At 34.7% G+C, this 11,852-nt stretch overlaps 1 protein-coding gene across 1 annotated transcript in view; it reads right to left on the reverse strand.

The window, feature by feature from the left end:
* The window catches only part of musk (muscle, skeletal, receptor tyrosine kinase), a 44,477-nt gene extending 37,344 nt beyond the window's left edge, over positions 1-7,133 (reverse strand). Inside the window, exon 1 of the mRNA XM_088909839.1 lies at positions 6,937-7,133. Within this exon, the coding sequence (XP_088765965.1) occupies positions 6,937-7,015 (79 nt within the window). The 5' untranslated portion in view covers positions 7,016-7,133. The remainder of the gene's footprint in view (positions 1-6,936) is intronic.
* Positions 7,134-11,852: the final 4,719 nt, after the last annotated feature.

Consider the following 11,852-nt stretch of genomic DNA (forward strand, 5'->3'; position numbering starts at 1 on the left):
AGTCTTCATTGTGTGATTAAACCATGATGAAGTGCAAGATTAATTCTTTTTGTATTTGTGTCACAGTATTTTGGATGCATTTATAGAAACACAAAAATAAGCCTGAAAAGGTTTCATTGTGATATGCCACACTGAAGAATTTAGCAATTCTGGAACACTCTTGTTTCTATATTTGGGTCAGTATGACCTTTGAGACTACTGACTCACAGTCTTCTTAGATCACCTCAATTACAATGACCTCTCTGATGCACTTAGACTTGAATGACATCAGCTTGTGTGGACATGCGCTGTCTGTCTCTGTGTGTAACATTTGGTGTATTCTAACATTCTGTCTTAAGACACCGCTTTTTAACCTTGCTCGTACTGTACATTTCATTGGCACAGTCTCCTGTTCAGCCCCCACGTTGACAGGCAGATCTACTTGATGATTACTCCTGGATGCCCCCCTGCAATCTCCACATATTTAGAATTGTGTTTATCTAGTAATTTACAGCAGCTGACTGCCAGAAAAAGTGATCTGTGACTGGAAGATTCCAAAACTATACTTGTCTTGTGTATGAGTTCTGGGACGCTGGGATTGATTCTCTATATCTCCATATGTAATACAGGAAAATGTGGATTCATCATGAGGGTGACTTTGGGAGACCTCCACACATAAACCTTGATGTTGCTGCTAATTTTAGAGTCTCAGAGAAAAGTATAATATTTTCAGTAGAGTAGGCAGTAAGACCTGCTCATGGTCTGTCTGTCCTTGTTGTTATAATTTAAGGAAAGAAAACATTTCTAGAACTGTGAATCTCCATTCTTATATGTAGCAGCAGCATCATGTAGCCTGATCTCTTCAGAAGCCAAACAAGGCTAGACCTTCAAAGAAAACCAGGTTGCTGCTGGAAGTGGTGTTGGTGGACCAATCTTCCCTCTGGCTAATGCTAAAGGAATCTCACTATTTGTTCATTAAATCGTAGGGGTGTTAAAGACCGTATCTTGGATAAATTCTAATGCACACACTGTAAGTCACTCCAGAACTGTGTTAGAATCCTCTGACACTAAAATAGTCCTTACAGATCAGCTTGGCATTGGCAGCCTGTATTTGTGGTCCCTTCATCACGGTATCTTGCTATTTTTCTACTACAATGATCAGCATAGTACATTTTATACAGTACATTATAAGAGATTCTCTGTGAACATAAGTAGCCTATAACCTCTTCTTTGAAAATACCTATGCCTATCCTCTTCCCACTGCTGTTCTTGTTTTCCCCAAACTCTGAAGGACAATGCTTTATGTTTCAATTGCAGTGAACTTACCAAGTTGTGACCTTATTAGACTACCTCTGATCTTATATACCCCTTATTGGAAATTCTCTATCAACCCAGCGTCTCTTATAGTATTCAGCAATACTTGGCAGCTGCTACAAGTGAGAATCCAAGTGTGGCCTAAACACCATAATGTCATCTAAACAGAAGGATGCATATGTTGCACAGGGATGAAGGAGCTTAATCATAATCCTCTGGAAGGTTGCAGAGGCTCCAGGCAACCTGAAAAGAAACATTGTGTAACAGGTGTCAAACTAAGATACCTCATTTAGCCACCAACCCAATGTCCAGAGTCAGCAAATTGATTGCTTGAATAAGAAAGGCCACCCTGGACCTCAATATGGGCTAATGGCACATACATCTTGCCAAGGCCACCAAGCCAAAAGAGGCTTTTGTTTTGCCCCCATCAAACAGTGTTGCCATTCAGGCTGCTTGTAGCCTCCGATTTGACTATATGCAACCCAACTGCATTATATTACATTCTCATTCTTTGAGGTTGTTTCTTTGAAATGGGAGGGGCTGACCTTTTTATGTTTATAATCCTCCCAGCTTTGCCAACATGCAGTCATAAGCTCCACCACTGCCCCAGTGTGAGGACATTTGGCAGTGATGTACGGTAATTTCTCTTACTACACACAAAACATCGGTGATCCTTTCCATAGCCCCATTCTCCCCCAGACTCCACTAGAAAATTTGATCTCCATTGACCTTTTTGATAATTTAGGAGGTTTTAACAGACTTACCAATACCTCTCCAATGGTCCATGCTCAGATTAAGTTTTCCTATCTTGCTTTGGGGAGAGATACAAGTGAAAGTACAGTATAATTAGCTTTTTAGCAGCCAGGTGCCTTTTTACTAAAGTCATACATATGTTCTGTCTTGTGGTTCCCTTTGACAAACACTATGCCATAATTCAGGAAGTAAATGTCTGAAATCGGTTCAGAGGACAATTAATTCTACAACTTTAACAACATTAACTTTTGGCTTTAGCAGTTTTTGAGCTAATTATTTTAAATTTTACTGATGTGATCAACCTGTATCCTACTGTAGGATAATAAAACCGAACCTTTGCTCATGCAAGTTCTATGTCATCCATGCACCAATCAGAATTTTAATTAGACCTTATATAAATTTTAATGCCTTATAATTAAAGGCATCCATGGCTTCTGGATCATAATAAGATTTCTGTGCTTCTGTTACAAAGGACACAACTACCCTCCATTTTTGCTGGCTATTAAGAAGACTGTCTACTAGGAGCTAATTAATAAAATTTTCTAAAGCATAATTATTATGGCTTTATATGTTTGAACTCTGATACTTGATTTATTCAATATTGAGTTTGATCATTTTTGACATCAGATACTGTCCTGTATGTGTTACTTTGGTATAAAAGATAAAATATTTCACCAATTAAAATTATTCATATTCATTCATATAAGGTGTTTAAATAATTGCACTAAATGTAATTTATTTTAAAGTCACATAAATACCATTACTAAATACCATTACTAAATAACATTTAGTTTTAGCTGATTATTAATTGTAGACTGTTTTAAACATTTTATCTCTGGAATGTTTTATATATTGACAATTTTGTTTTTTTTTTGTTTAAATAACATTAATGGTCTTTTATTTATGAACTCTTGAATTTCATTAATATGATATTTTCTCACAGTAGCTTACATTTGTAATTTTATTGGTTTTCTTTTAGATTTAAGAGAATTAAGATATTAATTAAGATATTTATTTATAAAGATGTAAGATGAATGGTAACTGGAAGATCAGTGAGTCAAGCACTGTCCAGTGGTTTGTCATTCAAGAGATTCTATCCATCCCTGCACATAATTGGTATGCACAACTTAAATATTGTCTAAAGCACTCTATTATAGTTGTCTGTAGCTGTTTGTGCCAAAACTCATTAAAGTGACAACTTATTCATTCTATATTAAGAAGTATATTTAATCTTGCGGTACATTAAACCAAAAACAAGTAAGCTATAACAAGACATAAAACTAGAAGTTTATGTTATAATTTAAAGATGTTTTGTATAAGTTTTATACTGTTGATTCATAAGCAATTCTCTCCTGCGTATCAACATTGTAACATTGGTAAATTTTTAAGCTTGTAACATTCTTTCATTTGGGTGCTGCTCTATGCAATGTTTATCTTAAGTTAAACTTTTTGTTAAACTTAGGTGTTACTAAGTGATAAAAAACTTTCATTTCAGATGTTTCTGTTTCCTGATTAAGACACCTTTGTGCCAAAAGTTGAATTCAACAAATTATTAATATATGGAGCAAGAGTGTAAAACATATCCTGTGTATAACAGTGTATTAACTGTTCTCATCACTTCATTAACTTAGGGAGTGTTTCAAATTTATTGTTGTAATATAAAACTCTGTACCATCCTCAGTTTATTAAAATATCACAGCTGGTGAAACTGTTTGGATACAAATATATTTTATTATAACATATTATTTTTAGTCAATTTAATTTGCCACCCACTCTATCTACAGTATATTTGTCTAGCTGGCCCTGAAATTCCCTAATCATTCACTAGTGATTAAAAAAACTAGAATAAATTAATATGTGTTTCTCTAAACATTGTTTGTAGTTATTGTAAGAGTAACCAACAATAATGAAAAAAGATCCAATTAGTTTTATATTTATACCATTATGTGTCTTTTCTGCATGTGTAATGGGAAACTGGAAAGAGTATTATTATATGGTACTGTACATTTCTAGAAAATACAGGTGCATATTTCAAAGTGTCCTCCATATATAATTGGTTTCTCCCATTATTTTGATCTATTGTGAATCTGTTGTGAAAGAGCTACAGGATTTCAGTTTTATTCACTTTCTGTGGAGCTAGAACTGGTGAGATGAAGTCAGATTCAATATACTGAAATACGTTTATTTACAGGATGCAGTAAGTAATTCCACTGTAGTATTTTGTATTAAAGGCAACTGATTAATGACTCAACTGATAAATACGTCAAAAAGTCGTATTATATATTACCAGACTTTTTTTGTATTATCGGTATTATCTCTGTTGCAACTGGGCATGTTCTAACAAATGTATTTCCTTAACTCAATGCCTGGCAAGTCCCAGTGACACATGACACAGCCGAGACATTCCTAACCTGCAAGAGTAAGGTTCACTGTGGGGTCTTACAGAACTGAAAACAGAGTTTCAAAGACAAAATTCCCTTGAGCTCCACATGAAATAAAGTAAAGCTAGTGAAATAGACAAACCACCTAAATTTAAATATTCAGTCTGGTAGTGAAACAGCACATATTGGTTAGGGTAAAACTTCAATCATTAAAGAAATAAAAAGTCAAACACCACAGTGGTTGTGCTGATAGGTCTTCTGAGGGTGAGTGAGAAGGAGAAAAATACTGAAGTGTTTCTAGAAATGTTTATCATCTGCAGGCTAGGTTTCACCTACTTAAACCATGCCAATATTGCAAATAATATTGTTATTATACAGGAAAAATCAAAACCAGTATCAGCGGTTTTCAATGGTGGCTGTGGTAAGCTCTAAATGGCACATTTCCTATACATATCAGCTGCTAACTTTAACAAGTTGACAGTTAACACACAAATATTGAAACAATTTCAATCACAGATTTCAGATAAGCAGTATTTAGATTGCAGATAAACACACATGATAAAGGATGGCTTGGTCTATAAATAATCGCAACATCATTGCATTTGCAATATACTGTAGTGACACTGTGCATTTAGCTCAGATATACAATAACTATGTAAGTGACCAATACTTGGCATGCTCACCTTCAGCTTGAACACTAAGAGCATGTCATGGGCTCACAGATATCCTGCCCATGGACTAGGGTGATGTTGCTCTAATCAATCTGTAGACCAACTGTCAGATCATTAAAATTTATTAGTTGATAGTTGAAACTAACATGCACACCTATTAAGTTCATCTCACAGTTTGTTGATTGCATTAATATCCAGCAATATGGTGAACCGGTACATCATTGATCCAAGATTGATAGAGAAAATCTTGATGATACCTCTGAAGATGAACAATATTATGTTGAATGGTATTGGGATAATGTCAGTTGTGGTCTTGCTGTCACTACAGCTTGTGCACAGGCCTCAGAATGAATCCAGCATAATGCTGTACATCTACTAAATACAAGTCCAACTCCTGAAGCTGGCATTAATTGCTAATCATTAAACTACCACCATCATAAGATTTATTACAACCATCTCCATTTTCCATTATTCTATAGCTGTGCAGCCTGGTTATGTTAACTCATAATATTACTCTTTTTACCCAACTAATATACCTGTGGTGATTGCTCTGAGTGGTTTTGTAATTGGATTGTTTGTAACAAAAATATTAATTAATGTGGAACAGACACGGGTATTAAATAAACAGTCTGACAGACTATTCTAGAAAAGCCACAAGCATGGAGTAAAAGTGTGACCTTTTACTTTAGTTAAAAAAAGTAATATTAACAGTTTGTACTCGTGTTTTACAGTAACTACAAATAATATCAATGTCTTATTTACTGCAACAAGTTTTAAAAATAAGATAAGAACTGTTAAAATATAACAGAATTTGGCTTTATGTAGAAAGTAATGTACAGTTTGTAAAAAATACGTTAACACACGTACTGTATAAAGATTAATTGATATGCTCATTATTTTACAGTTAGAAGTCTTGTATTTTTTCAAGTTCTTTAAAAGAACTTCATTTTTTAATTCATTCAAAAATAAAATGACTAAAACTTCAGGAAGATTATTACTTGGCTCTCCCTAAAATGACCCCCAACATCGTATTGGTTGGGGGTAGAAAAACTTCCCAGTCTTAGTTTAATCTCTGTATGAGATTTTTCCATATGTGACAGTATGGAGTTCTCAGTATGCATGTCCGAGTTAACTTGCCAAATCTATCTTCATTCATATCTACTCTATCCATAGAATGACTATTTATTATCTCTGTCTTACCTACATATATAGTACTTACATTTTCAACCCTAACTTTGGACTGAACATCACTTATGTCTATACAGCTTGTTCAAGCTAGGAATAGTATTGAAAATGTAAAGCTGCAATCCAGAGAATTTCGCCTTTACAGTGAATCATACAATTGATCATATCATTTCAAATCTTTAAAATCCTGCATTAATTTCAAGAAAAAATGTAAGCTGAAGACATTAAGTCTATTATGATCACTGATGAAAAATGTTTTTTTTTCTTTATTGCAGCAATACAAAGTCATAATAAGTGCTGTTTTTATAAATTTAGAAATTTAGACACCATAACCCATTAGCATCACACAAAGTCATAATGCTCTTAATTCAGCTATAAAATATCTCTAAAAGGATAGGTCATTCCTGCTTAAAAAATAAAACCATTACTCCAAAAACACAATGCATTGAAATTTTGCTACTGAAATTAATTCTAAACATGATGACAACAGTACAGCACACATAGGAACTTTGTTTTGAACAGGACAACATTACAAATTAATAAAAGGGGACTTTTTCTTCAGAGAACAGTTAAAATTCCTAAAAGAAGAAAAACAAGATCAGATTTGTTACAGTTATACAACCATTAAAGCATAACCAGAACTAGAGACCAACCTTTCTGATGTCCCGCATTAAGGCTGAACTGTGCCAAAATGAGGATTTGTAGAAGTGGAATGTGTTCTGAAAGCATCATATTTAGTCCAAGAAGGGTGTATTTCAAACAAGCATCACAAAACCATCTGTCTGTTTCATTTTAAAATCATGTTTTGCAAATAGTTCCCATGGATTCTACCATCTCTGCAATGGGCCTGTCGTTTGACTCTTAAGAGTGTTCAAGAATTTTCAGTCTTGGCTGACAAGATGGACAGGAACAGCTGGTGCTGTTCCAGCCAGAGGCATGTGGCTTTCTGAAACCAGAGTAAGTGGAACCTCTCAGTGTTCAGAGAAAGAAATAAAAGAGGAAGGCTCAGAAAGACAATACTCCTCCTAATTCCAGCTAAAGCATGCACACACAAATTTTGTTTTTTTTTTTACAATTTAGAAGGATTATCTGAAGCATAATTGTTTTAACAAAATGTTGAAGTGTCAATGGAAAGAGTTACTCTGTTGTAAGACTCCACAAGCAGAAGCCAAAACACAGACTGAAAAAGATACAACAAAATTAAATGGACAAAAATATATGTAGTATTTCAACTGATAGAATAGTAAGAACTCAATTTCATTCTAGAATATCTTCTTAGGGGGAATTATTTACAGTTAAGATTTTCTGGAAGAGAAACACCATCTCTTTTGTCTCCCTGCAGATGACTGGATAGATCCAGAAGATTTGATTACCCCAGACGTTATATGTATCTGTAAAATAGTTGCTCAAACAGACAATACACCTCTTGTCTCTGCCATGGGGAATTGTTTTTCAATATAAAAAGAAACATTGCACCACCACAGGAATAAGGGTATGAAATACAGTATATCAAAGGCATAACTTGAATAATCAAAAAAGCAGCCAAATATTTAGATTCTAGATTATTTTAGCCACATCTGTGGTAAAAAAAAAGATTTGATCTGTGGTTTCCTGATAACATTCTATATGTATTTTGAAGAGAGTGGAGGGTAAAGCATGGTTTGGAATCAACATTCTAATTTGGAAAATAAAAAGTAATACGGTGAAGAGTCTGGAATGTTTGAAGTCCAGATTCAGTAACAAGACTAATGACAGTCATCATTTCTGAAAGTAAAACAGCATCACTGCCACTCTACCCATAAAGTGGAGCTGGCATTCTTCCAAAGTTCCAACAGCTTTTGTGTGCAATTCCACCTGTTGTCCATCTCACAGCCTGCATTGATTTATTTTAAGCAGAGAATGACATTTGTTTGCTGTCATGCCTTATAGCTGTTGCCTTAAAAATAAAAAGTACGGGTAAACAAAACACCCACGTAGAGTTCAAGGAGGATAGCAGAGGAACAAAAATGGCCATATTGTGATGACACTGAAATTATGAGTTGAGACCTAATGTAGAAACACAGGACATTTCCACTGTGTGACATTCTGTTTTTTTTTTACTCCTCTCCCGTGTAAGAGGTGGGTGTGTCCCTAAATTGGGTCTCTCTCTGAATTGGTTGAAGAGAGCGGTCCGGTTTTAAATGCCAGTACGGGACGTCCAGAGAGGGTCTGTAGTAGTGTTAGAAGAAGAAATGGCCAAAAGCGAGACGTATCAGATTTGTTTTCTTGGCTGTGGTATAGGGTTGGGATTGTTGTGGCTTCCGTGTTTTTTTAGTTTTCCATTATAGCTTAGTTGAGATAGAGTAGACAGATATCTTGCGGAAGACTTTGCTTTGGCTTTGCCACCCCCTTTCTCAGGAGACTATCGTAGACTAGTGTAGTGTTTTTTTTGGTGTGTGTTTCCGTCCGTTTAAACTCTGGCTCATACTGTATGTTAGTCCCCAATTGCCCCTAGACTAAGCCATATTGGGGTTTTAACAACTGCTTTAATTAATTTTGTTATTATTAATACTAATTAGTCTTATTAATATTGGTTTGTGAGTTTCAGTCTATTATTCAAAATCAGCTGAAGACAAAATGGTCTTTAAATTACTACTCTGCCTACCTGAGGCTCTGGTTAAATTATAGTCTTCAAGCAACAGGATTTTTTACAGGGTTCCAGACTGTTTTTTGTTGTAATTTTGTATCTGTCTCACTCCACTGCTGCATTGTCACCAAAACAGTGCCACAGTGAGGCAGGCCGCAGTCATCATTGCACAAGAATCCACAATGAAATAAAGAAACATCTTAACTAGAATGGGACCAGAAAGAAATCAAATATCAAAAAGGAAGTTACAGGGGGAGCAAAGATCAAGGATAAAACAAAGGGAAAACTAAAGAAATGATTAGGTACAGTAATTCAATGATTATATCTTAATGCTAAGATAATGAGAAACACATTAGCTACATTAGCAGGCATTTATGATGTTAACAGAATCACAGGAACATAGTTAACCAAAAATTATGGAAATGATTGTAACATACTGTAAGGGGCTATACACTATTCTCATTGTTCTGGAGAGACAGGAGAGAAAGAAGATGGAATAGTAGTGTACTACACCAGAAAGTGTAATAAAGTCAGGAACTAAAGCTAGAGGAATCAATAGAGTTTCTGAATCTATATGGGTAACACTAATTTAAAACTCATTTGAAGTTATAGTTTTAGAAGTATGCTATAGACCTCCACATACAAATGCTGATTATACTGTACTTTAACATCTTATAGTCAAATTAAGTGTTTATGTGTAGTTTATGTGCAAATGAAGAAGTAGTTTTAATGGAAGACTTAACCTTTCCACATTAAAGAACATATGCCAGTTATGAGTTAACAATTAATCCCTAAAGAACTGTTCTGCTGTTTTGTGCATTCCTAGCTGGCCTAAGTTTCTCCAAGGTCTTCTAACTCACGTATCCTACATGTGATTTAGAAACATGAAAGGGAACTGGGATCTTAGCTAATTTAAGTCTTAGTTAATCGCCCAAAGCTAACCTAACTGCCTAACTTTATGACCTTGTTTACACCTTACATAGTAACAAACTGTTACTGACCAATCATAAAAAATGTATGTTTTATTATGGAAATTTCCATATACAGTATCTTCCAGAATAAATGCCTGTTGCTGTCCTTAAGAAAGTGAGTGAGAGACTAGTTAACCTGTTCACTTCATCTGTCCTCCTTTCTTTATAGTAATAAAGAAATCACCAGCTTTACCAGAGTCATAGGGTTTACTTGCATAAACTAGGAAAAGCCTATAGGAATGACAGGAGCAAAATGGAAGACATGTTTATTCACTTTGTCAGAGCACCTACAAGAGGAAATGCAAATAGTGCTTGTTTTTTCTGACCTGGTGTCTTGGTATATTTGGTGTCCTGGTGTCCTGTATACAATAAGTTGTTGATTTCTTTTACATGTAAGGTTATGAGACCAATTATCAGAACTAAACTAGTATTACCTAGATGGAAATAAATAACAGCAATGGATATACACAGATTATATAATATGGTGTATGTAGATTTTAGAAATATAAGTCTGAAAGTGACAAGATAGCATTCACCTTTCTCTAAGGCTAACATATAAACAAGATATCATCCTATAAAATGTAATGTAGAGATGAGATAGGATAGGAATAACAGCCAGATGAGCATATTTTTATTCTAAATTCTTCATTAAGTTGTATAGAGCAACAAGAAAAAAATCGATCTGTTTTCTAGCATCTATTTTTTGTTTATGTCAATGTCTAGTGCTAGTGAGTAACATTGTTTTGTAACAGTATAAAAAACTGCAATTCTGTATAAATTATACTAATACTAATTTCCCTAAACATGATTCTGTTCAGCTTGCAGGACCTCCCTTGGAATTTAATTCAGATGTTGAGCTAAAACCAATTTCAATAAAAATACCTCCAAGAAAAAGAGACACAGCTCCCTTGGAACTGTACAAAAAAGTCATAAGGTTCATTAATAACTGAAAGACTGGCAAGATACTCTTATTAAATAAATAATTTTATTTTCATAACAGATAACCCAGGTTTTTGGCAAACTTTAGTCATCTCTGATTTCCACAAATAAATGCATCACATTTTTTCAATGGCTACATATGATTCATTTTGTTATTTCTTTGTAAAGACCTCAATTTTAAGGTCCTAACTCTGAAGAAAGACATATTTCAAAAACAGAATAACACGTCATTCATTCCATCAATTCCAAACACTGACAGTTGCTTGACTCAAAAATCTGAGGTCATGATTTTGTGGAAGCCTGCTTTATCATTTAAAACATCATAGATGTTCAACATTATCTTTGATACTGAAATCACTTCCATTGGTGGATTGCCCTTTACCTATACTGCCCAAACAATAGTGATATAACTTTCAGGAAATAGTTCTCAGTTGAAGTTCACAGCACAAAAAATAGATTTGTGGCTCAATCTATTTATCTATAATCTAGAAAATGTGGCTCAGCAGCCTGAATAAAAAGACTGTATAAAAAAAAATGTGTATAAGACACATTCTTGATAATTGTATTCTTAACAACTCACATTTGTAAAACAATTTCATTCCACAAGACCTTGATTGGCTTCTATAAAATGACCAGTCATTTTTAAACAATACTTTCATATACGTACACAAATTAGTTTGGGCGGCAGGCCTGTCCCATAAATTCACTGTAGAAACACGAGGGAGAAAACACCGCTGTAATGAGCAGAGCACTCAGGCAGCACCGTGACAGCATTTGAGAGATCCGCTGGGCTTACAGTAAGTAGAGACTATGAACATGGTATCACCACATGAGTGTAGCCATTTGGGTGATGAATCATTAAGAGTTAGGTAGAGAGAGAAGAAGGAACTCGGAAGCCTAAAACGCAGCACAGGAAAGATCTCATAGATGCTGCTTTGAGAAGATGGGATGACCACGCACCAGATACAGTAAATGTGGAAGGAGGAAAACATTACTTATAAAGGACCAATTGACAGAAGGAGATGCTTTCTGA

The sequence above is a fragment of the Atractosteus spatula genome, chromosome 3 (assembly GCF_055471065.1).
Source record: "Atractosteus spatula isolate fAtrSpa1 chromosome 3, fAtrSpa1.hap1, whole genome shotgun sequence".
Lineage (NCBI taxonomy): Eukaryota > Metazoa > Chordata > Actinopteri > Semionotiformes > Lepisosteidae > Atractosteus > Atractosteus spatula.